A 24835-nucleotide genomic window follows, 5' to 3' on the forward strand; every position below is an offset into this window, starting at 1 on the left:
TTGCGCACTCCTCCCTCACTGGCTTCACCTGGTGAAGTGATGGCCCATAGGCAGGTTCATCCGAGGCCATATTAGACTGCTGCCACCGATTAAATATATGCTCTTTGTATAGTCTATCACTTAGTCATGCATTACTTAAATGTGTTGACAGGACAGAAAATTATACCATTACATACCTCACCAGTTTTTCACATTCACATTTTTTTTTTATTAAAAAAAAAAGCAAACCACAACAGTATCATGAGCAAGTTAAATACTAAAGCAATTGAGCAAAAACTGAAAAGGTATCCTAAAGTACAACATACAGTATCATTTCCCCCCACAGAAAATGCATACAAGATGTTAGTTTTATGCAAGTATTTGCATTGTCAATGAGAAGCTCAGTGAATATACAGTACCAGTCAAATGTTTGGAAACACCTACTCACTCAAGGGTTTGACTTTCTTTTTACTATTTTCTACATTGTAAAATAATGGTGAAGACTAACATATGCAATCATGTAGTAACCAAAAAAAAATGTTAAATATTTTTCTATTTGTTTATTTGACATTCTTCAAAGTAGCCACCCTTTGCACACTCTTGGCATTCTCTCAACCAGCTTCATGAGGAAAGCTTTTCTAACAGTCTTGAAGGAGTTCCCACATATGCTGAGCACTTGTTGGCTGCTTTTCCTTCACTCTGGTCAAATTCATCCCAAACCATGTCAATTGGGTTGAGGTTGGGTGATTGTGGAGGCCAGGTCATCTGATGCAGCACTACATCACTCCCCTTCTTGGTCAAATAACACTGGAGGTGTGTTGTGCCTGTTGAAAAACAAATGATAGTCCCACAAAGCGCAAACCAGATGGGATGGCGTATCGCTGCAGAATGCTGTGGTAGCCATGCTGATTAAGTGTGCCTTGAATTCTAAATAGATAACTGACAGTGTCACCAGCAAAGCACCCCCACACATGCAGAGATCATCCTTTCACCTACTTTGCGTCTCACAAAGACACGGCGGTTGGAACGAAAAATCTCAACTTCGGACTCAGAATTCCACCGGTCTAATGTCCTTTGCTCGTGTTTCTTGGCCCAAGCAAGTCTCTTCTCCTTATTGGTGTCCTTTAGTACTGGTTTCTTTGCATCAATTTGACCATGAAGGCCTGATTCACGCAGTCTCACCTGAACAGTTGATGTTGAGATGGGTCTGTTACTTGAACTCTGAAGCATTTATTTGGGCTGCAATTTCTGAGGCTGGTAACTCTAATGAACTTATCCTCTGCAGCAGAGGTAACTCTAACTCTTCCTTTCCTGTGGCGGTCCTCATGAGAGCCAGTTTCATCATAGCGCTTAATGGTTTTTGTGACTGCACTTGAAGTAATTTTAAAAGTTTTCGAAATTTTCCAGATTGACCTACCTTCATTTCTTAAAGTAATGATGGACTGTCTCTTTGCTAACTCTTTGCTTATTTGAGCTATTCTTGCCATAATAAGGACTTGGTATTTTACCAAGTAGGTATATATTCTGTATACCACCCCTACAACCCAACTGATTGGCTCAAATACATTAAGGAAAGAAATGTCTCAAAAGCATTAAGGAAAGAAATTCCACAAATTAACAAGGCACACATGTTAATTGAAATGCATTCCAGGTGGCTACCTCATGAAGCTGGTTGAGAGAATGCCAAGAGTGTGCAAAGCTGTCAAGGAAAAGGGTGGCTACTTTGAAGAATCTAAAATATATTTGTATTTGTTTTACACTTTTTTGGTTACTACATGATTTCATAGTTTTGATGTATTCACTATTATTCTACAATGTAGAAAATATTAAAAAATAAAGAAAAACCCTTGAATGAGTAGGTGTGTCCAAACCTTTGACTGGTACTGTATAATGAAGGTATAACACCAGTGATCCATCAGCATTGCTCAGTTCAGTCTGACATACTTTAATTTTGGGGCAAATCCAGAACATAGTAAAGGAGGTGTTCTGTAAAGGACAGCTATAATAAAATGTTAAAAAAATAAAAGGTAAGTCTGTGGGGCGAGTTCAATTCTTGTATAGATCTATGCCTTCTGTCAGGAGGGCATGTGGAGCCGTGATAAAAGTTCAAGCACTTTTGACCCCTTGCCACTGGGGGAGTCATGGTTATCTTGTGGGGTCATCTCCAGCCCATACAGGTGCTCAAGGAAGCCATACAGGGAGGCTAGCTGATCTGGGTACCCCAGTTCAAACACACGCAGAAGCTTGAAAAGCTTGTCCAGTGCATTGCTCAGGCCCTCCTGAGGCAGGGGGATTGCAATCCTATCAACAGGGAACACGATGCAAAGCTGCCGGCCAGGGGCCTCCAGGGGCCCCACGCTCAATATGTAGGGCTGAGCGTGGGACACAGACTCTGGGCCCTCCAAGGAGGTAAGGTCACAGAATAAGGAGGACACCATGGTGTCTATCTGTAGAGGAACAAAGGAGGAAAGGTCTTTCAAGGGGATTCTTCAATTACATTCCTTCAAAACATAAATTGTTACCGTATCTTCTAAAATTCCACTAGTTCACAAACTTAATCTATATGGCAATGAGGAAATGTCTGGGTTTACTGCTCAGTCTGACCAGGAAGAAAAATACTGTGTTGCTCACCGGTACAATGTCCACCAGATACCGAATGGCCTGCCTGACACTGCTCCTGGAGGGTAAGGAGGCTCTACTGGTGTTTGTTGGTGGTAGTACATAGATCAGGACTTTCAGCATAGTCATGGTGTAGGAGTCTGCAGAGGAATCAGAGAGGAACAAATACGTAAAAAAACTTAACCACAGCAATCTACTCTCCTATTACTCTAACCACTGAGTAAATCATACAGATCATTTTCAGTCAGTCTGTTAATGGCTGATCAGGAGGTTGACCGTAAAGTGTCTATTCCGTGTATTCTGGTGAAAAAAAAGAAAAGCAACATGCAACAATTTCAAATATTTTACTGAGTTACAGTTCATATAAAGAAATCAGTATTAGGCCCTAATCTATGTATTTCCGATGACTGGGCAGGGGTGCAGCCATGGATGGCAGCCAGGCCCACCCACTGCGGAGCCAGACCCAGCCAAACATAATTCGTTTCCCCACATAAAACAGAAATACTCCTCAGCACCCCAACCAAATTATCCCACAGGTTAAAACATTTTTTTTTTTTTTTTAAATGTGGAGGTCCTGGGCTGGTGTGGTTACACATGGTCTGTGGTTGTAAGGCCGATAGGACGTACTGCCAAATTCTCTAAAACGACGTTGGAAGCAGCTTATGGTAGAGAAAGCTCTGGGGGATATTCCTGGAGTCAGCTTGGCTCCAATAAAACTTGAGACATCTGTGGCATTGTGTTGTGTGACAAAACTGCACATTTTAAAGTGGCCTTTTCTTGTCCCCAGCACAAGGTGTGCCTGTGTAATGATCATGCTGTTTAATCAGCTTCTTGATATGCCACACGTGTCAGGTGGATGTATTATCTTGACAAAGGAGAAATGCTCACTAACAGGGATGTAAACAAATTTGTGCATCAAGTTGAGAGAAATAAACTGCGTATGGAACATTTCTGGGATTTCATATTTCAGCTCCTCAAACATGGGACCAACACTTTACATGTTGCGTTTATATTTTTGTTCAGTGTAGTTAACCTCTGACCTCCTTGCTGTGTGGCAGCCAGTTGGAGAAGTGCAGAGATGTCCGGGTGTTTTTCACACTCTGCAATCTGGTACAGCCTGGGCAACACGAACGACGACCACTGGGCCAGGAAGGAGTGGCCTTTACCTGGGAACATCCTCTCAAACTCCAGGTCAATCTGAACAAACAAACACCTTCAGATCGCAATAATACACTTAGTCGATTATCATTCCTGCAACATTATTTTGTTTAAATATAATTTGATCTCTGAGAAATTAAGGTAATTGATCGCATCCAAATTGTTCATTTGAATTTGTAGGATTCATATAACATTCAATAAATAGACATGAAGAATCCAAAGGAATAGTCAAAAGCCACACACGGACCCTCCACGACAATCCCACCCCAACAACTAGTATATAGTATCAGTTCTCTGTGTTTGTCAAGTAGTATGGAGCTGCGGAACAGAGTATTGTTTCTTCATCCTATCTAATGTGTTCTCAGAGAATTTAGTGACGTTTTCTATCCCCCTGTTCAGAGAAATTTGTCATTGAAGTTATGTTTATATCCCATCCTATGTACTGATAGTACCAGGGTGACCATTAGATGGTGCTGTTCCTGCTATTAGGTTTTTAAAACAATTTTGAAGCTACCCACCCCCCAAACTCAATGTTTAAATGAACTGTTCCCAAATTACAAAATTATATTGGTATCCTTACCCTGTAAGCAGTCAACAGACAAGGTATGACAGCAACCCATGCTTTGGTTGTTGGCCACTGTTTCAAATGCGAACTTTTAAGCCGTTGTGGCAAAAATCAAATTCAAGTCAATGGTACCTATATTAGCATTTCATGTTCAAAATCAGTATTTTAACATTTATTGTGTAACTCAATGATGTTACTTATAACGTAAGTGTCAAAATAATGGAAGCACTTGAGTAAATGAGGGATACAAAGTCTATTGAAAGCAGGTACTTCCACATAGGTGTGGTTTTTGAGTAAAAGCAACAAACATTCCATCAAGTTTAGGGTCATATATAAAAATGCTGGGCAGGCCATTATTTTGGCCACCATGGATAAGCCCCCATAGGATGACAATGCCCCCATCCACAGGGCACGATTGGTCTGATGAGCGTGAAAACGATGTAAACCATATGCCATGGCAGTCACCAGATCTCAACCCAATTGAACACTTATGGGAGATTCTGGAGCGGCACCTGAGACAGCGTTTTCCACCACCATTTGGGACGGCAGGTAGCCAAGTGGTTAGAGCGTTGGACTAGTAACCGAAAGGTTGCAAGATCGAATCCCCGAGCTGACAAGGTAACAATCTGTTGTTTTGCTCCTGGACAAGGCAGTTAACCCACAGTTCCTAGGCTGTCATTGAAAATAAGAATTTGTTCTTAACTGACTTGCCTAGTTAAATAAAGGTTTTAAAAAATTATGGAATTTCTCATGGAAGAATGGTGTCGCATACCTTCAATAGAGTTCCAGAATCTATGCCAAGGAGCATTGAAGCTGTTCTGGTCACCCTATTAGGACACTTTAAGTTGGTATTTCCTTTATTTTGGCAGTTACCTGTAGATGATTTGGATAGGAAACGCAAAAATGCTCAAATTAGGTACCACTGACTTGCATTGGATTTGTGCCACCGACGCTGAAAAGTTAGCATTTTAAACATTTGCCAGGTAAACAAAACCAAACAATTGGCTGATGTCATACCTTGTCTATAGACTGCTTACAGGGTAATGAAACCAATGTGTAATTTTGTAATTTGGGTGAACTATCCCATTAACATTGAAGGGGGGGTTATCATCTAATAAAATGAGCAGCACCCTCTAGTGGTCAAATCTGGTAATATCGGTATGTAGGATGTGTGGGGGGGGGGGGGGGATCAGATTACATAGGATGAAGAAACAATTCTCTGGGCCGCAGCTCCATACTACTTGTCAGACATAGAGAACTGATACGGTATACTCTGTTGGGCGTGTGTGTGTGTGTGTGTGTGTGTGTGGGGGTCAGTGGGTGGCTTTGACCACTTCTTTGATTCCTCATACAGTATCTTACCTCATTGTTAGAATGGAATATTGGAATATTATATGAATCCTATAAATCAAAAAAAGGGCCATTTTGGGTGTAATCAATTAGCTTACTTTCTCAGAAATTGAATTATATTTCATCAAAATAATGTTGCAGGAATGCTGATCTTATCGGTTTCTAACTTCAGAAACAATTTCAATATCAATTTGAGATGGTGGGTGTCATATCTGGCTAAAATGACATGGAATGACCCTAATACAAGTTTATCTGTGGCCTTTCTAGTCTTGTGAGCATCCGTAGTTTTCTCCATGAAGACTGGACTCACCGTGGTGGGAACGTCAAGAAAACGTGGGTACTCGGCCAACACAGCCCTCATACTAGGCCGTGTGTTGCTGATCCACCTCCTGCGTGCGTTGAATGTGAGGTCCATAGCACTGTGGATGGCAGGCAGGTTCCTGGTCAGGGGCCTGGTTCTCTTCATCAGCTCCATCCACCTCTGGGTCTCCTCACTGGACTGTCTCTCCAGGAGCCCAGACCCCAATCTAGGTACAGGAGGGTCCGCCAAGCCTGGCTCTGGCCGACGCCTCTTCAGCACATACTTCTTCTTGTGGTCTTCAAGGGTGCGTCGAGAGTTGCGCAGGCGCGTCTCAATGTAACCCGTACGGGACAAAGGGTCGTACAAGTGTTCCTACACAGGGAGAAAAAATGATAGGACAGTCGTCTTCTCAGTAACTGAGAATTATGTGAATCTTACACTACTAATCAATTTACTAGCTCACTATGCCGTTGATGCCAGCAGAGGGTGCACAGAGCCTGAGTCCTGGGAAGAGCTCCACTATGTGCTCTGCCAGCATGGTCTTCTGAGCAGAGGTAGGGTAGCTGCAGAGGACAGGAGATTAAACGTCAGAAACACTCACAAAACATTGAGTCTAAATAGAAAACAAAATCTCTGCTCTCTCAGTCACGTCCCTTCTCAGCCCAAATACACATACAATCAGCTCCTCACAATCCAAACTCCTCCACGATGAAGGACACAGAGAACTTGATAAGCTTCCTGCGGGACAGCTCACACAGACAGCCCTCCCTCTCGTACTCCCGGACCACCTCAGGACACAGCTGCTCCAGCCACAGGCGCAGGCGACCTACAAAGTCCTGTGGACCAGCCTCCACCTGCTCCTGCCCAAACTCACCGGCCTCCACACCACTCTGAGAATGACAGGTTTAGATAAGGACTGAGGCGCACATTATGTCAGTGAACATTTAGTGCCTTATATTGTTTATGAGATTGCGAGGTCGGCGTTTGAGGACTGAGTAGATGTGCTTTACTCACATTGGCAGGATGAGCCAGAGGCAGAGCAAGGGCCTCCTCAGCCATGCAGCATCTCTCCATCTCAGGTCGCTCTGTTTTGATGTTGGCTGGGCTGAAGCAGGGGTGCAATGCGTCCTGGGGCTTGGCAGCCATCTCTCCCTCCAGGGGCACAGCCACAGTCCTCTGGTCTCCTTCATGCAGCCTGTGGTCATCTGCAACTGAACATTTGCAGAGGGGAGATAATGGGGAAGCGCATGAGAGGTAGCCTAGCAAGCCGCCAGACCTCGCGAGCTTACATGAATGGTTCGCTGTACGGTTATACCATTAATGTAAGCTTGAGATATCAGGCAGCTTGCGAGGCTACATGAAAATACTGCAAGTCAAGACATCAAGAGAGGCTCTCACTAAAGCTGCCTTTTCTCTGTGAAACTACCTCACAACCATCTTTCACTACATTGAGTCAGAACTTACATTGAGTGGTACCGCCCCCATCAATAAGGGCCATGTCTTCATTGTGCTCCGTCTTGTACACTCTGTTCATCAGTTCCCACTCCTCTGGGATCCCCATGCCCTGACCCTCCTCATAGTCCACCATCACTGGCCCAGCCGACACAAGGTCAAACGGGTCAGGCAGTCCAGCACAGTCCTCCACCACCTCCTGGGGATGGGGCTCCACGGTGGTCCTTTGTGATGCTTGGGAGGTTGAGCAAGTGGTCTGACCCATTGGATTCTTAGTGTTGCAGCGCCCACTACTAACCCTCGGTCCTGTGTTACAGAATGCCCCCGAAGACCCAGCCTGCACCCTCCAGTCACCCCCGCTGGGGGCCTCAAACCTCTGCTTCAGTCCCAGGGTGTCCTGGTCCCTCTGGGTCACTGAGGAAAGTCCATGCTGCTGGTCCCCTTGGAGCCCGGTTAACAGACGCACAGTCTCACACAGCACAGACTCCACTGCTGTACGCACTGCCTCGTCAATGGTCCCGCCCAGTCTGTCCCTCAGGAAGCTGATGGACAACTGGACATCCATTTTGGCACAGCTTTACCTGGTTGTCTCGGTGACTTTAGACACCAACCACAGGTTAGAGCTCTATGGGATTGTTTTTAGCTAGTCTATTAAAAAACACCAAAACTGGGTATTGTCAAAGATTTTCTAGTGTAAGTTATTGTTTAATTTCTTCCTCTCTGATAATTGATATGACCACAACATCTCGAAGCCTCTCTCGCTTGGAGCGTCAACCAGAGAAACACACTGAGTGATATGAATTTTACTAAGAACAATCATATTAGCTAATTACCCTAAAACTACAGCTATCTTGGCAACTCAAAAAACAATGTCAACATAGCTAGTAGATACTGGATCACTAACTAGTTACATTACTACCAAATTAGGCTGAAGACACATATCGGTTGAATACATTGTTGTGCAACTGGCTAGGTATCCCCTTTTCCCATTGTTGCTCCCATTACTCTTGCTATCAACAAAACAAGGTCGCTAGCTAATCATTTCCTACAAGCTATCTCTGTAAATTATTCGATTAAATTAGTTAACGTCACCAACATTTCACTGAAAATGATCGAAACAATACTTGAAGTCTACGCGGGATTGGGACTTTAAACCAAAGCTACAATGCGTAAAACATGAATATATACATTTTGAAACGTTGTAGCTAGCTATTGAATCTAGCTAACTGTCGTCCCCTAAATAAAACGTCATCAGCAAGAGACCGCAAGCGTCAAAAAAAGAGAACGGTGTGAGGCCAGTCAGTGTACAGAGATTTGACTGTAATTATTCGGCAGTAATGGTGCCAATTACACATAACATTTGCCTACACACCGCAGAGAGGAAATGTCATAAAGATAATTGTTTCCCCAGAGACTCAACCCCTTTGCTTTTAATGGATAAATATAAAAATGTAATAGCTCTGACCAGCCCCCTGACAGTGTTGAAAGAGCTGACAAAATACACTGAACAAAAATATGAACGCCACATGTAAAGTGTTGGTCCCATGAGCTGAAATAATTTTCCATCTGCACAAAATGCTTATTTCTCTCAAATGTTGTGCTCAAATTTGTTTACATCCCTGTTAGTATTTTCCTTTGCCAAGATAATCCATCCACTTGACAGGTGTGGAATATCAAGAAGCTGATTAAACATCATGATCATTACACAGGTGCACCTTGTGCTGGGGGACAATAAAAGGCCACTCTAAAATGTGTGGTTTTAACACACAACACAATGCCACAGATGTCTCAATATGAGAGAACATGCAATTGGCATGCTGGCTGCAGGAATGTCCACCAGATCTGTTGGCAGAGGCTTGAATGTTAATTTATCTATCCTCAGCTGCCTCCAATGCCATTTTAGAGAACCTGGAAGTAAGGCCAACTGAGTCAAACCACAGACCACGTGCATGTCGTTGTGTGGGCAAGCGGTTTGCGGATTTCAACGTGGTGGCAGTGGGGTTATGGTATGGGCAGGCATAACCTATGGATAACAAAAACAATTGCATTTTATGTCAATTTGAATGCAGAGATACCGTGACGAGATCCTGAGACCCATTGTTACAGACCTGTATCTATCCTACCCTGCCTTTCTAAAGCCAAGTTAACAAAACAGATCACCGTTAATTTCGAATCCCACCGTACCATCTCCACTATGCAATCTGGTTTCCGAGCTGGTCATGGGTGCACCTCAGCCACGCTCATGGTCCTAAACGATATCATAACCGCCATCGATAAGACAATACTGTGCAGCTGTATTCATCGATCTGGCCAAGGCTTTCGACTCTGTCAATCACCATATTCTCATCGGCAGACTCAACAGCCTTGGTTTCTCAAATGACTGCCTCGCCTGGTTCACCAACTACTTCTCAGAGTTCAGTGTGTCAAATCGGAGGGCGTGTTGTCCAGACCTCTGGCAGTCTCTATGGGGGTGGCACAGGGTTCAATTCTCGGGGAGACTCTTTCCTCTGTATACATCAATGATGTCGCTCTTGCTGCTGGTGATTCTCTGATCCACCTCTACGCAGACGACACCATTCTGTATACTTCTGGCCCTTCTTTGGACACTGTATTAACAAACCTCCAGACGAGCTTCAATGCCATACAACTCTCCTTCCGTGGACCTTAACTGCTCTTAAATGCAAGTAAAACTAAATGCATGCTCTTCAACCGATCTCTGCTCGCACCTGCCCGCTGTCCAGCATCACTACTCTGGACAGTTCTGACTTAGGCATTTGTAGTTGTCCACATGTTCTATGTGTCTGGTTAGACTAAACTCTCCTTCCAGACTCACATCAAGCATCTCCAATCCAAAATTAAATCTAGAATCAGCGTCCTATTTCACAACAAAGAATCCTTCACTCATGCTGCCAAACATACCCTCGTAAAACTGACCATCCTACCGATCCTTGACTTTGGCGATGTCATTTACAAAACAGCCTCCAACACTGTACTCAGCAAATAGGATGCACTCTATCACAGTGCCATCCATTTTGTCACCAAAGGCCCATATACTACCCACCATTACGACCATATTCATCGCCAAACCCACTGGTTCCAGGTCATCTATAAGTCTTTGCTAGGTAAAGCCCCGTCTTATCTCAGCTCACTGGTCACCATAGCAGCACCCACCCATAGCACGCACTCCAACAGGTATATTTCACTGGTCACCCCCAAAGCCAATTCCTACTTTGGCCGACTTTCCTTCCAGTTCTTGAAGTGTGTCTTGAAGACTCCCACAACACTATTAGTAAAAACGTATAATTTTGCATATGCTCTTTTCAGCAGAGGCAGGACAAATCTACCAGTGGAAGACAGCCCTGTGGGTTGTTTCAGACAGTCATCTGGAGGATACAGCCACAACCTTGAAGAGCTCCCCCAGCCACCGGAAAAAACGTAAAATAACAAGATTGAACAGTCAGCCTTTTATTGCAAACTCAGATACATATATTTATTTTAAATGTATGGCTCTGGCCCAATGGTTTTCTGTAATAGTCAAGCATAAGCTATTATAGATAGTGATTAACCGATTGTAAGCCCTTAATCTAAGGGAGTGTGACCCACCCAGATCCACGTACCCTCTCCATGAATCAGTGAGACCAATCCTGTGAAGTGAAGAGCAACCGATGCTGCCAAACCTCTCTGCAAGAAAATCCTTGGAAAACAATAATATGCTCAAGAGGTGAAGAGGTTTAAAGACAAAAATATTTCCTTACCATAGGACACTACACTCACGAGAAGGTGTCGAACCCGACTCTGGACTTCGAAGCCAGTTCCACTGCATTTTTTAATTGTTTGCCCTCTAATCAGGGACTGATTTAGACCTGTGGTGCACTTAATTATTCGTATGTATTATGGATACCCATTAGCTGCTGCCAGACTCTTCCTGGGGTCCAGCAAAATGAAGACAGTTCATACAATTTAAAAATACACAGCTTGTGCCCTCAGGCCCCTACTCCACCACTACCACATATCTACAGTACTAAATCTATGTGTATGTATATGCATGTATCTGTGCCTAGGTTTTGTGTTGCTTCAAAGTCTCCGCTCCAGGTTGAACAGAAAACCGAACCTCGTAGGGGAAGAGTTGAATACCCCTGGTGTAGAAGCTGCTGGGGGCCTTCACCTCCCTGTTGCTCCTCATTGGTCATCAAAGGCTTGGAGTAACCCTGGATTGGTCAAAACATATTGATACAACAGTAGCTAAGATGGGGAGAAGGCTGTCCATATTAAAGTGTTGCTCTGCCTTCTTAACACCACTATCAACACGGCAGGTCCTGCAGGCCCTAGTTTTGTTGCACCTGGACTACTGTTCAGTCATGTGGTCAGATGCCACAAAGAGGGACTTAGGAAAATTACAATTGGCTTAGAACAGGGCAGCACAGAATCCAAATGAATTATTTGGACCGATTTTGGAGTCACACCTCTTAAGCCGAAGAGGTGATGGGTAAGGCAGAAGTAAGTCAGTGAATATCTTCATGATAAACGAAAGGATAGAAATCACCTGAGATCAACCATTACAAAACCTCACAGCAACTTCTATATTTTATTTTGCACAAAAATTCCCCTGCATCTTCACATTTGTTTTCCTGCATCATAAAACTATGAGACCCGTTATTCATTTCGGTTTGCATCCCATCCAACACTCTACATAAAAACAAATAGGTTTACTTGGGGTGTTACCCAGCCCCCTCCCCGGCCCAAGTCCCCAAATCCTTGACAGTTTTGATTCTCAATTTCAGAGGTGTTCTACCCACAAACAGTATCCAGTCCCTTCCGTGCCCCGTCTCAGCAGCCCCCACCCAACCATTTCCCTACTCCAAATAACTGCTCTCCCGGCCGCAGCTTTAAAAAAAAAGAACTTTAAAAATAACAGTCCGAACTACTCCACTTTGTTAAGTTCTTGTTGAAAGCTGTTCCATTTAAACGGTCATCGTTGTATTTTCTTCTGAACAGGGCTTCTGAATGGGTCATGACAGTTAGTAAAGATGGGACAAAAAATATATATATATATAAAAGAAAAAGATGAAGGATAAAACCCCTCATTTACCCCTCGGTCAGCTGTGTACAGAGTCAAGTCTAGAACGCGTACAGTGAAGAAAATGGAGGGGTTGATAGTAAATCTGCAGTTTCAAGCTTCAATAGCAAAAGAAGAAAAACATTGACAGAAGCCCTTGTCTTGTGTCCACTTTGGATATTAATTACCTTATCTTTTTTTTTTTTTTTTTTAGTTCTTCCTTTTTAAATGTTTTTGATCGTTTTGATTTTTTATTCTCCAACACTGTACTTCGGGGATGATGAGAGATTTGTTTTGAAAAAGCGCATTGCACACATGAATGAATATAAAATGTTAGCGTCTAGTGCAGGGGTGGGCAATTCCAGTCGAGGGCCTGCTTGGTGTTCCAGTTTTGCCCCAGCCACAGCTAACACACCTGACTCCAATAATCACGATTTTCAGTTTAGAATGCAATTTGATTAAATCAGCTGTGTTTGCTAGGGATGAAGAAAAAATGTGACACCAATCAGGCCCCGGAGGACTGGAGTTGCCTACCCCTGGGTCAGTATGTGTTAGTATAATTTTCCTGTCATGTCTGTCTTACTGTACATGTATGTTGTGTAGTTACACGTGTGTGTTATTTGGCGAATTGTGCAGTGTGTGTATAAGATATCTAGTACAATCATGACAGACTTCAGTTGGGATGGTAACTAAAATGGCTTAAGGTCCATGTGATGGGAGGGAGAGAGAGAGAGAGCGTGGAGAAGGACCAACTTCCCCGACTCCCTGCCTGGCAGCAGTAGTAGTAGTGCAGGTCAAAGGTCAAGAAGTAAAAATGGGCGGTGGGTTCTCTTTCCTGAAGCAGGAAGTCCATCGGTCCATCTGTCAGGTGGTCAGTGCGTTTTGTGGTCTCCTGGCCTAACTGTGACGCTCAGTGGGGGGGTGGGGGGGTGGAGGATGTCACTGTAGTACTAAGCCAACCTGTGAACCACAGAAAAAGGAAGCTTATGATAGTTGCACCAGAAGCTAAAATGAGAAAACACACGATGAGTTCTGTGAGGCCTGTATACTTCTCTGCCTGGCTTAACTGTGATAGCAAGATAATCAACTCAATGGTTCCCTCCCTCTCTCATCACACTTCCTCCTTTTGTACTAGAAAAAATAACTATTTAGCTCTTAGTGGTGGATATCTCCATAGGCATGATCTAAATACCCATTGGTTTACAGTACAGTCTAGGGAACACAAAACGCTGTTTCAATATCATCATATTACCATGGATAATTTATATCAATGTGAAAAATAGTCATCTCTCTAGGAACTGACTGAACTATCAGTAAATATGAACCATGACGCACCTTCTCTGATCCCATGCTAGGACACTTCCAATTGTACAGATAATACTGTAGATTCCCATCTCCGATGCCAAACTTGAGCTTCTCAAGGAAAGTCTTATTCTCCATCAGGTCCAGTGCATTGAAAACGTCAAACCCTTTCTGGATATTGACGATAGGGATGAAAGAGAGGGATACAGAGAGATGGGGGAGAGGGATTGAGTTGTGTATAATTCATCGTTATCTGAGTATACAAAAAATTAAGAATAGCTGCTCTTTCCATGACAGACTGACCAGGTGAATCCAGGTGAAAGCTAGGATCCCTTATTGATGTCCCTTGTTAAATCCACTTCAAATCAGTGTAGATCAATGGGAGGAGACAACTAAGATATGTGTGCCATTCAGAGGGTGAATGGGCAAGACAAAATATTTAAGTGCCTTTGAACAGGTTTGGTAGTACGTAACAGGCACAGCAGTTTGTGTCAAGAACTGCAATGCTGCTGGATTTTTCACACAACATTTTCCTGTGTGTATCAAGCATGGTCCACCACTCAAAGGACATCAAGCCAACTTGACACAACTGTGGGAAGTATTGGAGTCAACATGGGACAGCACCCCTGTGGAACACTTGACACCTTGTACAGACCATAGCCCGACAAATTGAGGCTGTTCTGAGAGCAAATAAGTGGGGGTGCAACTCAATATTAGGAGGATTCCTAATGTTTGGTATACTCAGTTTACACAGTAAATATTTGACCTGGTACCCAAATCCAACTCCCATTTGACCGCCGATCCCCAGCCTCCTGAAGAGGACCAACTCACCGACTTGGCCAGGATGAGTGCGTCAGACATCAGGTCCAGCAGGGTGGTGGTGGTGTGCACGTTGTAGAAGGAGTAGGCTGCCTTGAGGCTGCGGTGCACTGGATGGTTCATGATAGTAGAGGGGAGCGTGTAGAAGCTCAGGAAGTCCGTCACCTTGCCTCCAGAGGACTGCCACAGAGAGAAGACACACGTCCTCCAACTTTACATTCACTCTATTTTAGATTTGTGTGAAATGCATTTCCAGAGCACTGACATAATGTGAACAATGTTGTCAAGAGATAGAAGAGTAGAGGGTATCTGGGTAGCTGTCCATATATGGTCGTGTGTAATGGTCTACTTAGTGTATACCATATATACTAAGCGTGTAAGGTGTTGTAATGTTATGGGTGTCTACGGTAGTGTACGTTTTATTTAATGGTACTGACTACGACCAGGTAGGTGTCGATGATGCTCTCCTGGGGCAGCAGCCAGTGCTCCACCTCCTCGGGGCTCATGACAGGGGCCAGGTGGAACTGGCTCAGGTACTCTAGGAGCAGGCGATGCACGGCCGGGACATCCTTCCTGGTCATCGGCCGCAAGCCAGACGTCTTTGGGGACTGGAGAGAAGGAGATGGAAGGTCATGGCAATAATTTTCAATGGAGAGTTTGTCAACACAATAGACATTTCAAATAGAGGCATCCGGTGATGGCTGAGCAGTCAGGCGTTGTGCAGAGGATAGCCTCCTAATGGCGCTTTGCTCACGGACTCACCTCATTCAGACGGTACAGCTTCATGGTGCGTTGCATAGTCATGTTCCGGCTCAGGTGAGAGAACTTCACCTCGATCAGCTTGCGTGGGTTCAGAGAGCGATGCCAGTACCTATACAGATAACAGATTTTATAATCACTTTCTTTTTGTGTTTAAGAGCATATGAATTTGGTTGGATGGGTATCTGTCTGGTGTGGTTGGTGTGTCTCTCAGTGACCCACCTGCAGGTGCCCACAGGTTTGGGCAGTACCACACCAGCGGTGTAGACAGCCTGGAAGATGCCCTTCAGGTTGACCCGTCTGGTGATCTCTCGGATCAGGACTGGCGCTACCCGCTTGGAGCGCAGCTTCTTGTGGACGCACAGGAAGTTGATCTCCACCATCTTCTTATCTCTAAATGACAAAAACAGTCTAAAGTGACTAAGGCCTCTTAATGTCTGCCTTCTTACAGCAAATGAACACAATAAATGATATAGTCAAGGAGCAAATGAATATTACATCCCTATTGTTAGCTATATTAAAATACTACAGTGTATGGGAGCATGATGCATATTCACTGACTGGTCATAGATGCGGATGTTGGCAGGGATGGCACTGATGAAGCCCACCAGCTTCTGGTTGGAGTTTACCCTCACCCCACAGTGCCACTGGGGCAGCCAGCCGGGGGGGCGCAGAGCCCTGAGGGAGAGAGACGTTACAATTACAGGTCAGTTCCCAACTATGGGCCAGGTTTACCTGGTCAGAAAGAAAAAACCTGCCTTTAAAAGATAAAACATAAAATAGCTGTCTAGTCTCATTTATGTAACAAAGGTGACGTAGCTAAGTAATAAAGGGTTACCAGAGCAGGAACTCTGGGGAGTAGTCGAAGCGGAACATGTTGTCATCATCCTCCACGTAGTTCTCATTGAGCAGAGTGTACAGCTCCTTCAGCTAAGAGGAGGAAGAGTAACAGACTGAGCCATGGGAAAAAGGTCTAGGGTTAAATTGAGTAGGGTAAAGTGGGGTCAGCTGTTGGAATAACCACAAGTGAAGTATTTTGATTGCTATCACTATATTGTTTTGGGACACTCTGGGGTGGAGGGGTTGTAGAGGAGCCTGCTCACCACAGCGGCGTTGCCCAGGTCCAAGGCGTCCCACGTGAAGCCTGGAGGAAGGCTGTAGGGCTCCTCCCGGATGTTGTCTTTGTCAGGCTCGATGGAACCATGTGATGTCACCATCTCCCCTAAGGTAAACAACAAAACGCAATGTAAGAGGATATTAGTAATCTGCATAATCAATGTAAAGATACAAAGCATACATCTTATTTAACCTTTAACTAGGCAAGTCAGTTAAGAACAAATTCTTATTTTACAATGACGGCCTACCCCGGCCAAACCCTACCATGGGATTGAACCAGGGTCTGTAGTGACGCCTCTAGCACTGAGATGTAATGCCTTAGAACGCTGCGCCACTCGGGAGCCATTATAGGAGGTTTAGTCCAAAAACAGAGTGCCCAATTGGACTACTCATATCAAATCTCTTCAGGTCACTACCGCTTTTTAGAAGAAACAAATACAATCATTGGCCTATTTTAACAATGAAAAGCCTGTCTAAATATAATTCATCTACACTGAACAAAAATATAAACATGCAGAGTCTAGGTCAAATGTTTCATGAGCTGAAATATAAAAGATCCCAGAATTGTTTCATATGCACAAAAAGCTTCTCTCTCTCAAATGTTATGCACAAACATGTTTATATCCCTGTTGGTGAGCATTTCTCATTTGTCAAGATAATCCTTCCACCTGACAGGTGTGGCATATCAAGAAGCTGATTAAACAGCATGATCATTACACAGGTGCACCTTGTGCTGGGGACAATAAAAGGCCACTAAAATGTGCAGTTTTGTTACACAACGCCACAGATGTCTCAAGTTTTTAGGGAGTGTGCAATTGGCATGCTGACTGCAGGAATGTCCACCAGAGCTGTTGCCAGATAAATTAATGTTAATTTCTCTACCATAAGCCTCCATCATTTGGAGTCCACCTGTGGTAAATTCAATTGATTGGACACAATTTGAAAAGGCACACACCTGTCTATATAAGGTCCCACAGTTGACAATGCACTTCAGAGCAAAAACCAAGCCATGAGTTGGAAGGAATTGTTTGTAGAGCTCTGAGACAGGATTGTGTCGAGGCACAGATCTGGGGAAGGGTACCAAAATATGTCTGCAGCATTAAAGGTTCCCAAGAACACAGTGGCCTCCATCATTCTTAAATGGAATCACAGACCATTTCAAACCCCACCGTAACTTCTCCACCATGCAATCTGGTTTCCAAGCTGGTCATGGGTATACCTCAACCACGCTCAAGGTTCTAAACGATATCATAACTGCCATTGATAAAATACAGTACTGTGCAGCAGTCTTCATTGCCCTGGCCAAGGCTTTTGACTCTGTCAATCACCACATTCTTATCGGCAGACTCAATAGCCTTGGTCTCTCAAATGACGACCTCGCCTGGTTCACCAAATACTTCTCAGACAGAGTTCAGTGTGTTAAATCAGAGGGCCTGTTGTCCAGACTTCTGGCAGTCTACGGGAGTGCCACAGGGTTCAAATCTCGGGCAAACTCTCTTCTCTGTATACATCAATGATGTTGCTCTTGCTGCTGGTGATTCTCTGATCCACCTCTACGCAGACGACACCATTCTGTATACTTCTGGCCCTTCTTTGGACACTGCGTTAACAACCCTCCAGGCGAGCTTCAATGCCATACAACTCTTCTTCATGGCCTCCAACTGCTCTTAAATGCAAGTAAAACGAAATGCATGCTCCTCAACTGATTGCTGCCCGCACCCGGCCGCCCGACTAGCATCACTACTCTGGACGGTTCTGACTTAGAATATGGTGACAACTACAAATACCTTGGTGTCTGGTTAAACTGTAAACTCTCTTTCCAGACTCACATCAAGCATCTACAATCCAAAATTAAATCTAGAATCAGCTTCCTACTTCACAACAAAGCCTCCTTCGCTCATGCTGCCAAACATACCCTCATAAAACTGACTATCCTACCCATCCTTGACTTCGGCGATGTAATTTACAAAATAGCCTCCAACACAGTATTCAGCAAATTGGATGCAGTCTATCACAGTGCCATCCATTTTGTCACCAAAGCTCCATATACTACCCACCACTGCGACCAGTATGCTCTCGTTGGCTGGCCCTCGCTACATATTCGTCGCCAAACCCACGGTCATCTATAAGTCTTTGCTAGGTAAAGCCCCGCCTTATCTCAGCTCACTGGTCACCATAGCAACACCCACCCGTAGCACACGCTCCAGCAGGTATATTTCACTGATCATCCCCAAAGCCAACACCTCCTTTGGCCGCCTTTCCTTCCAGTTCTCTGCTGCCAATGACTGGAACAAATTGCAAAAATTACTGAGCTTGGGAGGATCTGCAGAGAAGAATGTGCCAAGATTGTAGTGTCATACCCAAGAAGCCTGGAGGCTGTAAACGCTGCGTAAGGTGCATCAACAAAGTACTAAGTAAAGCGTCTGAATACTTACGTAAATGTGATATTTACATTTCTAAATGTCGTTATGGATAATTGTATGTAGATTGATGAGGGGAAAAAAACGATTTAATCAATTTTAAAATAAGCCTGTAACATAACAACATGTGGAAAAAGCCAAGAGGTTTGAATACTTTCCAAATGCACTGTAGCTAGCTAAAAATGAGCTGGCTAACATTGAAATCAAATTGATGCAGTCAAGACAGGCACGACCAGATGGGATGACAGACAAAATTGTCGAGGACATAGGTTATCTAACAAGGGCGAGTGTGTATGGGACTTTGATCGCCAATGACGTTATTTTGAATTGCGAAACAGGCCCTCCATTAATACAGAGAGTTATTATGTTCCTCAACTAATTCAGCGCATGGTGTGTTCTCGCTCTGCACTTTTTCTAGGCCCGATGTCTGTTTCCTGGTCTCTTTTTACTCCGCTTCCGCCCGCCTCCGCTACTGTTTTCTAGAAATCTGCCTTTTTCCCCCCAGGTTCATTTGGAGCGAACCATTACCTCATACGTGAAGAAATGGCTGGGTGTCCCACGATGCCTGAGTAACATCGGCCTCTATGGCAAAGGGGTCCTTGAACTACCTCTTACAAGTCTAACGGAGGAGTACAAGTGCTCTAAAGTAAGACTTCAGATGACATTGAAGGACTCCAAAGACCAGACCATTAGCAAGGCTGCACCTCCCCTACAAACTGGACAGAAATGGACATCATCCAAGGCTGTGCAGCAAGCAACATCAGCCCTGAGACACCAAGACATTGTGGGGAATATCCAGCATGAAAGAGGAGGCTTTGGCCTGGCAGCAAGCAAAGGCAACAACATCTGAACGCAGGAAGCTGGTGGTCGAGGAGGTGCGCAGACAGGAGGAGACTGCAAGAAGTGCAAAGGCTGTCTCTCTTGCTAACCATGGGCAATGGACGCGGTGGGAAGGCCTGGAGAGGAGAAAGATCAACTGGAGTGAGCTTTGGCAAATGGAGGCAAGCAACATCAGCTTCATCATAAGAGCTGTTTATGATGTGCTTCCATAACCAAAAAACCTACATCAATGGTATGTCCTGCCGTCCTGCCCAGCTCCAGGGACTCTCAGGCATATACAGGTTGCAAGACCAGCCTCTCACAAGGTCGCTACACCTGGAGGCACAATCAGGTCCCCAAGAGCCTGGCTGCAGCACTTGAGATCAAGAGGAGTGCAACCAATTCATTACCTCCAAAAACAAGCAATCCCGTCAAAACAACAATATTCATCCGGGAGGGACAGAAAAGGCCCAAGCATCCTCCTACGAAGCCAGAAACTGGACACCTAGCCATGGCCCGGGACTGGAAGATGCTTGTCGATATTGGCCAGCAACTCATTTTTCCACCTGAGATTGCTTCTACCAACCTTAGGCCAGACATGGTACTCTGGTCCCCTTCACGAAAGGCTGTGTACATCATAGAGCTCACAGTCCCGTGGGAAAACTCTGTTGAAGAGGCCTACGAGCGTAAGAAACTGCGTTACACAGAGTTGGCAGCAGACGCAACTCAGCGTGGCTGGAATGCAAAAGTCTGGCCAGTTGAAGTGGGATGCAGAGGATTCGTGGCTTCTTCCACCATCAGGTTGGTGAAAGAACTTGGAATCCATGGACAGGCTCTGCGGCAGATCGTCAGAGCAGTTTCTCAAGCAGCTGAAAGAGGCAGCCAGTGGATCTGGATCAAACGGAAGGACCCTTGCTGGGCTATAACTTCATGACCCCCCACCCCCACCTGAGAACCCAATTCAGATCCCTCCAACTTGAGGGCATATGAGGTATGCGGTCAGCTGTTGGGCTGGCTCAGGGAAGAGGACGACTCTGCCTTGCATAGTCCAGTGGGAAATCTTAATGGGGCATGGGATACAAGCTAAGGCTTGATCACCATTTAGCTGGTCACCTTTGATGAGGGTGTTTAGTGATTAAAGGCCGAAACACCCACTGATTCGAAGGCACACTACTGAGGATGTGTCCCAAAATTGACATCTTAACCCAGTCTAAGAAATAAACCTCCCATGCCACTCTGTCAACATCACTGCAAATCTCATGTGAGCGCATACCATCTATTGGCACAATGGACAGTTTTAACATCTCGTCCTGTGTTTTATGATTCTGATTCATTTCTGTGATGTCGGACCAGGGCTCAGGTTTTCAGCTCACCGAGCTTTGGTCAGACCAGAATCAAATTTTCAGTTCTGATAAGAAATCTAAACTGCATTCCGGTCTCGTCTGCAGTCCGGCAGTGAATTTATGGCGACTTTGTGAAGTAAATACGCTAGGTTCAAGGCTTCCATGAGACAACCTGCTTGGATATTGTGCTATTTTATTTTTGACAATCTGCTACTGCACAAGTGTATTTTGTGGACCATGTGTATTTTGTGGAATTGCATTAGTGCGACATTGGGGGAAAATTATGTAATTTCTTGCTTTTCAGGAAATGTGAAGAGTGGTCCCGGTACAGTCCCGGGATCCCGGTTACCCGTGTTAATCCCTACTAGTCACTACAGTGAGGTTGTGGAGACATTTCTGTACCCCTGCCAAATGTCATACCTAGCTTGGGGACGGGTTGTGTGTCCCAGAACTGGTAGCTGCGTCGGCTTGCCTCCTCCATGGTTTTGGCAGGGCCCTGGCCTACAGAGAAAAGTTCAATTGCCTTTTGGATCTCCTGCAGCTTATCAGCAGGCAGCGAGTTCACCTGTGTAGAGAGAGAGAAAGACTAATGTAGGGTTGAAAAGGAAATAAATTGCCAAATGCAAAACAACGTCTGCACAGACAAACACACCCACTAATCTCCATTCAGTTTTGTAGAGGCAGTTTTCAAAAGTTACAGAACAATAAGTCAATGTCGGTCTTTCTAGCACTACTCTCGCAAAAGGAACAAACAGAGGGACACAAACACAAAGCAAAACCATTTGCCCCAACACTCACGTGGCCTACACACATGTACATACATCTACCTTGCCTAGCGGATCCTCCTCTGCAGGTTCTTTATTTGCCCCAGACTTCTTCTTCTTCTTTTTGTTTTTCTTCTTCTTGGCACCACTGTCATCTCCCTGGACCTTGTCACTACCATAGGACAACAACAAAAAAACATGTAACTATAAGACTTTCCATAGGCCAGGAGAATGCCACAACTGTTTCAGTCCTCTTCACTACCATCCTAGAATACCCAGTTTTTTTTAAGATAGGTTGGCAACAAACATGTGGTGACCTTTTGTCTCAAATACACATAACTTAAAGTTCATCCCTAAGCTAGTTTAAATTGGTTGGAGTTATTCCTCCATCCCCTGATCAATGACTCTAGAAGAGCCCCCCACCCCCACCCCAAGGCCCATTTCCTGGGCAGGACAGGGAGACAGCAGTATACTTACAAGAACAGGGGATAATCCCATTAGCGTCCAAGAGGGGAGTGAGGCTAGGGAATGGCCTGTATTTGTAACACCAGGACAGATGGTGAATCACATGACCCCCAGGGGGAGTATGTGTGGCTATGCGTGTCTGTGTGTACGTGTGTATGAGGGAACAATAGACGACCAAGCATTCAATGGCATTCAATGGCTTATTCGACAGGCTTCCATTCTAGCAGTCGAGCCTAACTACCATCCAGAACCATTCACCCTTTCGTTTCATTTAGCTAACTAACGTTAACATGAATATTTGATTTGATAGCTAACTTATTTATCTACCTAGCAGGGTTCCAGATGCTCGCATACACGCTGACATCGTCAAGCCACACAAGGACTGTAATCCACACCCAGTTGTTGTTGAAAGAACAAATATAGCTTCAATGCAAGCAAGAGAGTTTTAACAATGGTTGCATCCCAGCTAAACAAATAGCAAGCTAGCTACATGTCACTATATGGTTAGGCCAACCCTGCAATTTACAGAAGGAATGTTGAGCAGTGACTTTCATTTTCTCCTGGCAAAATAAGGGCGCTTTAGAGCTCAAACTCTGGCACTTATTTATGTTTTTTTTGGGGGGGGGGGTGCATTTTCCAACTAACAGGGTGGAACCTAACTGGGTAGCTCTGTGAGTGAGCAAGAATGAGGTAGCATAATAGTGATCACTTGAACAGGATTTTAACTTCTCTATCAAACATATGAAATGTGGTTAATTTTCTCTATAATTTAGCCTAACAGGGTAGAAATGTATGAGTGGGCCAAACAGACTAACAACATGAAACATGGAAAAATAGATAACAAAAATTTGTGTTTATATTGTTGTACCTCTGCACCACCGTTTTTCCACCAAAGAAATTATGCAACTTCCTGAATGTGGTGTCATTTTAGAAAGGGATTGTTTTCGTAAATGGAGAATTACAACAAACTATCAGGGACAAAGAACATCTTAAATGATAAATACAATAACCATGAAAAAAACGTTATTGATAAGAGAATTTAACAAGGACTATAAAATAATGTATATTTAAAATATTATCAGGCTTATATTTCATGGAAGTTGATAAATAATGTTTTTTAAAAAGCATAACATTCCCTTTCAATAGCCATATTTGTGCGTTATGGTAAAGTACACCTGACCATATATTTAATGCCTTTTGGAATCCACATTTTACACTAAATAAGAAGTGACATTTCCTGGGGACAGAACATGCAGCGCATGGTAGAAATGAACCAAATATACTAAATAAATTAGCACCCATCATGCTGGTGTTGCTGTGCTGAAAAGGAAAACAGACGATGCATCAGAGTAAATAATATGTTGATTGTTTTTGACAGACACTGTCATAAGTTCGGGAGTCAGCTAGCTAACAAGTCAACGTCGTAAAAAGTCATAGCTGGCTAGCTAGTTGGCTAACGTTATTAGTTTCGCATTTGAGTTAGGACGTGGTATTTAACATTTGGGCGCTGTTCTCGATTCGAATGCCAGGTGTTCCAGTTTAATATTTTACTGCAATCTGATTTGTTTTGGTCTTCACCGCATAACTGTATTTAATTTATCATAATAATGGGTTCAATTTCTTGTACAGTGACCAAAGGTAGTTAACTAAGCCTCGCGATAAAAGCATAAGGAGGAATGGGTTGAAACCCCGCCTACAACAGGAAAATACCCTATTTAGATCCAATCAGAGCGAAAAGCAGGTAATTAGTAAACCGTTATCACCAATCGTTCAAAAGAAAGTGGGAGGGATTAGTTGAATTGGTATGCCCAACCTTAGGTTGCATCGTATCTTTAAAACGAGCGTAAGAGCATGACACATTTTCTATAATGCTACAAAAATAAGTTTGCACCCTTACCCATCATCAAAGTGATGCTCTTCATTTTCGCAATCACTGCAATGTCCATGGTCTTCTTCTACCTCTTCTTTCTCCGGCTTCGGTGCTGTCTCATTCTCATCCGCCATCTTTAAACCAGGAAGTGAAGAAACACCGCGTGCATTCAACTCCTCAACACAACCTGCGATACTATTGGCTGACTGTTGTGGTGCATTCTGGTTCCTGTAGTCATTCATGTGACAGGTTGTGAAATCTTAATTTTAACAACACTTTCGATGCAGGCAAATGGATGCATAAGGCTTCCTAAGGTACAAGTCCCTAAACAGGTTTGAGCAATGTCACGTAGTTGTGACTCACTCAATGATTTATAAATACACACTAGATGATCGCTCAGATGTGAACTAAAAATAAAAATTGAAACAATTTAATAAAACAAATTTCCTTTAACTATTGTTTTTAGAAAGTACCTCTTTTACTGTCCCCACTACAACAAAAGTTACTTAAATACATGTAATTTGTAATACTGTAGACTTCCATTCATTTCTATGAAGGACGGCTCATTCTGGGAAGTACAAATTATGGCATCAGCAATCCAGGGATTAGATACATCATTGGACTCACCTGTGTTGATATGTGCCATTCATAGACAGTATGGGGGTGCCAGCAAATCTT

General features: G+C 44.0%; 2 protein-coding genes across 6 annotated transcripts; both read right to left on the bottom strand.

The window, feature by feature from the left end:
• Nucleotides 1–1570: 1570 nt before the first annotated feature.
• LOC139422194 (uncharacterized) lies at nucleotides 1571–8674 on the bottom strand. Its single transcript, XM_071173361.1, has 8 exons — nucleotides 7437–8674; nucleotides 6987–7183; nucleotides 6663–6862; nucleotides 6436–6535; nucleotides 5982–6344; nucleotides 3639–3795; nucleotides 2611–2738; nucleotides 1571–2426 (listed from the first exon to the last, which is right to left on the bottom strand). The coding sequence occupies exons 1-8, from the start codon at nucleotides 7987–7989 to the stop codon at nucleotides 2055–2057; spliced, it is 2070 nt and encodes a 689-aa protein (XP_071029462.1). The 5' UTR covers nucleotides 7990–8674; the 3' UTR covers nucleotides 1571–2054.
• Nucleotides 8675–12669: 3995 nt separating this feature from the next.
• LOC139421126 (glycylpeptide N-tetradecanoyltransferase 1-like) lies at nucleotides 12670–24309 on the bottom strand. 5 transcript variants are annotated; one of them, XM_071171718.1, is made up of 12 exons: nucleotides 24185–24309; nucleotides 21880–21994; nucleotides 21479–21623; nucleotides 16464–16582; nucleotides 16199–16290; nucleotides 15922–16038; nucleotides 15583–15753; nucleotides 15364–15472; nucleotides 15039–15209; nucleotides 14614–14781; nucleotides 13816–13953; nucleotides 12670–13440 (listed from the first exon to the last, which is right to left on the bottom strand). In XM_071171718.1, the coding sequence occupies exons 1-12, from the start codon at nucleotides 24289–24291 to the stop codon at nucleotides 13420–13422; spliced, it is 1473 nt and encodes a 490-aa protein (XP_071027819.1). In that variant the 5' UTR covers nucleotides 24292–24309; the 3' UTR covers nucleotides 12670–13419. The 5 variants fall into 5 exon arrangements, with proteins under 5 accessions (XP_071027819.1, XP_071027821.1, XP_071027817.1 ...); XM_071171720.1 differs by having other exon boundaries at nucleotides 21886–21994; nucleotides 24185–24301; XM_071171716.1 differs by having other exon boundaries at nucleotides 21479–21644; nucleotides 21886–21994; nucleotides 24185–24301.
• Nucleotides 24310–24835: the final 526 nt, after the last annotated feature.

This window comes from Oncorhynchus clarkii, chromosome 12 (assembly GCF_045791955.1).
Source record: "Oncorhynchus clarkii lewisi isolate Uvic-CL-2024 chromosome 12, UVic_Ocla_1.0, whole genome shotgun sequence".
NCBI classification, from domain to species: Eukaryota; Metazoa; Chordata; class Actinopteri; order Salmoniformes; family Salmonidae; genus Oncorhynchus; species Oncorhynchus clarkii.

Bases quoted from the DNA above. Each gene is read 5' to 3' on its own strand.
- LOC139421126 (XM_071171716.1), bottom strand. From the start codon at position 24,291: ATGGCGGATGAGAATGAGACAGCACCGAAGCCGGAGAAAGAAGAGGTA. The intron at 13,954-14,613 runs GTGAGTTGGTCC...GTCAATATCCAG, and splicing joins CACTCATCCTGGCCAAGTCG to AAAGGGTTTGACGTTTTCAA. The intron at 13,441-13,815 runs GTGCGTCATGGT...TGTGGTTCACAG, and splicing joins CTAGCATGGGATCAGAGAAG to GTTGGCTTAGTACTACAGTG.
- LOC139422194 (XM_071173361.1), bottom strand. From the start codon at position 7,989: ATGGATGTCCAGTTGTCCATCAGCTTCCTGAGGGACAGACTGGGCGGG. The intron at 6,536-6,662 runs GTGAGGAGCTGA...TGTCCTCTGCAG, and splicing joins ATCGTGGAGGAGTTTGGATT to CTACCCTACCTCTGCTCAGA. The intron at 3,796-5,981 runs GTGAGTCCAGTC...TTGTTTGTTCAG, and splicing joins TTCTTGACGTTCCCACCACG to ATTGACCTGGAGTTTGAGAG.